Genomic DNA, 4,660 nt, shown 5'->3' with positions numbered 1-4,660 from the left:
GCCTATCTCAGCTCCTGCAATCTGCAAATTGTCTCCAACAAAACTTCACAAACACACAACCTACTATCATGCTTTCAAATATTCATTTTGTTTTTAACAACATTGTCATCTTCATGTCTCCAAACATCATCTTCACTCCAACTTTATACTTTTTCATTGATTCTTGAAAGCTCTCTCTCTTGTTCATAGAGTTTTTGGCCAACCATGAATATAAAGAAGCTTGGTGCAATATCAGACCACATACCAAATTGTGCATCTTCAAGGAAAAGAGTTGTTTCTGTATATTGGTTAGGGTTTGTTTCAATTTTTGTTTTGTTGGTTATATTATTTTCCACTTTTTCTTTCAAGAATCCAAATTCAGATAAGGTTTTCTTCCAAGGGTTTAATACAAGTAACAATAGAATTGTTGTAGAAAATATCACTAAATTAGAACAAAACCCTAAGACTTTGGTTGGTGGAAACAAGGCTGAATCAAATGTCTCTAATATTGATATTAGGTTGAAGTTATTGGGTATTTATGGAAAAGAAAATAATACCCATTTTGGAAATTTCACTAATAATGTTAAAAATGGAAGCTTTAGTGAAATTTCTGTTAAAGTTGTTGGATTTAAGGACACCCATTTGATTAAAGCTAAAGATGATGTGAAAAATGGGACTTTTAGTGAATTAATTACTATAAACCCTAATGAAGAAAAGGTGACAAATTTTCAAGAAAATGGTAATTTTAGTGTTCAAGCTGCTGACTTGGAACAAGATCATGGTAAAATTTCTCAAATTTTGAGGGATTTTAGTAGCTCTTTTGAGGATTGTGATATTTTTAATGGAAGATGGGTGAAAGATGATTCAAAACCGTATTATCCAGCTGGTTCTTGCCCTTTTATAGACAGAGATTTTAATTGTCATCTTAATAAGAGACCAGATGATGAGTTTGTAAAATGGAGGTGGCAGCCATTTGAATGTGAAATCCCAAGGTAATAATAATAATAATAATAATAATGATGATTATTGTTACTTTTAAATGCTAATAATTGCATGATTATGATGCTAAATGTTTTAAAAATACAATTTGAATGCTAATTTTCTTGGTTTATGATATAAGATTTTGGGTTAGTGTATTGCATATTTAGAAACCTTTTACTAATAAATTGGAGGTGGCTCAATGGTAGAGCACTCACTTTACTAGTGAGAGGTATGAGGTTCAAACCTCACTATCACCAATTTATATGGGAAATATGAGGGATGACCCTGGCTTGCCAGGGTTCGAGTCCTGATCTCACCCAGTTTTACCGGCTCCTCGCTGTCATGCCGTTTGGCGGGCGTGGGGGTCGGGTTTTATCCGTGGAATCCCTCAATTGGTGGACCGCTAGGGGCTCCGTCCGTCCGGACTCGTGGCCGGCTCGGGCTACCTTTAGCCAATAGGGGCCGCGTACGTAGTACCCGGCGTTATTTAGTTGGTCGTTCCAAAAAAAAAAGAAACCTTTTTACTAAAATGGTTGTAGATAAAAATAGGGTAACTTTTTATCTTCCTCAAATGGCAATAAGAACACACCCTTTTTATTTCCATACAAGTTTTATTATTAATGTATATTCCCATACTTTTTATTGTTAATGTAATGAGCTCATCCTCTATAATTGATTCTCAAATGTCTATGTTTTGAAATTAAAGAATATTTAACTTTTTAAACTTGTGATTATGAACTTTGTCCGAACTTCATGTCTTTTTAACAATGACATGGCAGTTTGAATGCAACCGACTTTTTGGAACGACTCCGTGGTAAGAAAATGGTTTTTGTTGGGGACTCTTTAAATAGGAACATGTGGGAATCACTTGTTTGCATACTCCGGCATTCTCTCAAGAACAAGAAACGGGCTTATGAGATATCGGGAAGAAGAGAATTCAAGAAAAAAGGATTTTATGCCTTTAGATTTGAGGTAAGCTTTACTACTACAACTTTGAAACATGTTTTGACTTTTGAGTTCAAACCTACCATCATTCAACTTCATATTGGTACTGATTTGTAATGGATTTTACCTTTAATCCTTTTCTAAATGAAATATCGATTTAAGTTTTGATTTGATTGCTGTTTTTTTTCTTGAAACTTTTGGAAATTTGATACCAAATTGCAGGTTGAAAATTTGAACATTTGACCTTGAAAGTCAAACTAATTTTGGACTTTGTGTAGTGAGTCAAGAAATGGTTATAACTTGTGTAGGACTATAACTGCACGGTGGATTTTGTGAGTTCTCCCTTTCTAGTGCGAGAGTCATCTTTCAAAGGTAAAAACGGCTCTTTTGAGACGTTAAGATTGGATCTAATGGATCGCACAACTGCCATGTATCAAGATGCCGATATTTTGATCTTCAACACGGGACATTGGTGGACTCATGAGAAAACTTCCAAAGGGTGAGAGTCAATAGTTTCAGTTAATATATTATTATTATTTGTAACATGCTAAACTGAATTTGGATTGAATTCTTTTTTCTAATGTTAATAGTGAAGATTATTATCAGGAAGGCAACCATGTTTATCCAAGACTCAAAGCTCTTGATGCATACACAAGGGCTCTTTCGACGTGGGCCCGATGGGTTGATAAGAACATTGACACCATGAAAACTCAAGTTATCTTTAGAGGCTATTCACTCACTCATTTTAGGTATTATTTGGTCAAACTAGTTAAGTTTCAACTTTAAATGTTATGTGAAACCGAACAAGTTTGAGGCTTTTGAGCTAATCTTGATGACTACATCGAATGTATATGGCATTTATTTCACAAACAAAATGATGATTTCAATTCTATTAAGAAAATTCACACCTATTTAGCATTTAAAGAATTCTTGGTTTGACTCAAAAGTCAAAGTTACTATGCATGTAACCGTGTAAATGAACCTTCAGTAAAACATCGGCTGGAAATTCGTTAATATAATAAACAAACGAAAATGAACAAGCCTTTTTGCTCCTTTAGTTAAACGAATGAACATGAACACATGTCACGTTTGTTCATTTATGTATGTGAACGTTCATTTATGTTCACCCATTTACATTCGTTTATGTTTCTTCACCTTCGTTTATATTTATATTGTTAGTTTACCTCTGTTTGTTTATATGTTCTTTATTGTGAGGCCCATTACCATTTGGTCTATTTGATTAGATTAAAATACCACCCATTACAATTTAGTCTGGTTTTATTACTTTTTTTAACCGGTATTTGGTTAGTTATGTTCATTTATACCCATTCATCTATGTTCGGTTATATTTATTCATTTGTGTTCATTTATGTTTGTTAACTATTTGGTTATCCTGCTAATGAACGAACATGAACAAGTTCGTTTTCTTAACGAATGGGCACGGAAAAGAAACGCTGTTCGTTTAACGTGCTTGTTTGGTTCGTTCGTGTACACGCCATAAAGCATGTGATGAATCAATGTTTGCAGGGGAGGACAATGGAACTCAGGAGGCCAGTGTCACAAAGAAACCGAACCAATCTTCAACACAAGTCATTTGACCAACTACTCGTCAAAGATGCGAGCTTTTGACAACGTGTGGCGTCTGATGAAAACTCCTGTAATATATCTCAACATTAGCAGACTAACGGATTATAGAAAAGACGGTCATCCATCTATTTACAGGACGGTTTACAAAACCATGTCACCCGAGCAACGTATCGCTGCACAAGATTGCAGCCATTGGTGTTTACCGGGTGTACCGGACACTTGGAATAAGTTGTTATATGCATCTTTATTACAGGTTGGAAGAGGGTCTTGGAAAATAGTGAAATCTGGTATAAATATAGTAGAAAGTTAAGGGTTTTTTTTTTTTTCGGCAAGATTTGAGAGAATTAGGAGTTTTAGTTCTTGTTGGGCTTGTTAAGTTGGTAAGAGTGGTTTATGGGTTTTAGTGTGATACTAGTTCAGAGGGAGTGTGAATCATACTTCATCTTAAAAAAAAATCATAATTATAGTGAGACTTATGAATAATTCATACCATCACCCATTATTTGATAATAATTCATGCTAACAATATTATGAATGCTATAAATTATTTTTATCTGATGAAACTTGACTAATTTTTATGTAAATTAGAATGCTATAAATTATTTTTAGACAGCATAAAAGTTAGGGGAAGACAAAAGTGCATTTATGTTAGATTGGCATTTTTCTTAGTAAAAGAAAGTATAAGTTAGGAGCTTCATTAGTAATTTAGTCATATTGCTATTAAACTTACAATTTTGATTATTAAAATTAATTTTCCTTGTTAAAATAAAAACCACCTTTTGTACGTGTTCTAGTTTGGTCACTAACTTTTTCTATACTACTTTATTCTAGGGGCGGTCATTTTTATCCGAAACACGACTCGAAAAAACCCGTACCCGAACCCGAACTAACCTGATCCGAAGAACCCGAACCCGAGAAAAGACTAACCCGAACCCGAACCGAAGTAATTTGGGTTGGTTCTCGGGTTTGATTTATAAGTTTCGGGTCAACCCGAAAAACCCGAATAAACTCCTAGTTTTAAAATTAAGACAGAATTACAAATTTTGTCCTTTAAAATAAGACGAATTACGGTTCGTGTCCTTTTCTAAGTTTCCTTGCAGGCGGTGTACTTTAAACTTTTTTTTTCTACACGTTATGTCCTTTACGCTAACTGGGTTAGAAAAACTCA

General features: G+C 34.2%; 1 protein-coding gene across 1 annotated transcript; it reads left to right on the top strand.

Moving 5' to 3' along the window:
- Positions 1-204: 204 nt before the first annotated feature.
- On the top strand, positions 205-3,956 carry LOC143604633 (protein trichome birefringence-like 2). The gene is made up of 5 exons (XM_077081050.1): positions 205-971; positions 1,740-1,932; positions 2,214-2,404; positions 2,496-2,654; positions 3,433-3,956. Exons 1-5 carry the CDS (start codon positions 205-207, stop codon positions 3,800-3,802), a joined length of 1,680 nt encoding a protein of 559 aa, XP_076937165.1. The 3' UTR covers positions 3,803-3,956.
- The last annotated feature ends 704 nt before the right edge of the window (positions 3,957-4,660 follow it).

This window comes from Bidens hawaiensis, unplaced genomic scaffold, assembly GCF_021521415.1.
Source record: "Bidens hawaiensis isolate Kalapana, Puna unplaced genomic scaffold, B.hawaiensis_p1.1 tig00066037_1, whole genome shotgun sequence".
NCBI lineage: Eukaryota > Viridiplantae > Streptophyta > Magnoliopsida > Asterales > Asteraceae > Bidens > Bidens hawaiensis.
The sequence above is the reverse complement of the archived record's forward strand: the minus strand, read 5'-3'. Positions and strand labels throughout refer to the sequence as shown.

What these genes read in the sequence shown, in the direction of transcription:
- LOC143604633 (XM_077081050.1), top strand. Translation starts at nt 205, where the DNA reads ATGAATATAAAGAAGCTTGGTGCAATATCAGACCACATACCAAATTGT. An exon ending in TTTATGCCTTTAGATTTGAG is followed by an intron (nt 1,933 to 2,213) that starts GTAAGCTTTACT and finishes TAACTTGTGTAG; the next exon opens with GACTATAACTGCACGGTGGA. An exon ending in TATTCACTCACTCATTTTAG is followed by an intron (nt 2,655 to 3,432) that starts GTATTATTTGGT and finishes CAATGTTTGCAG; the next exon opens with GGGAGGACAATGGAACTCAG.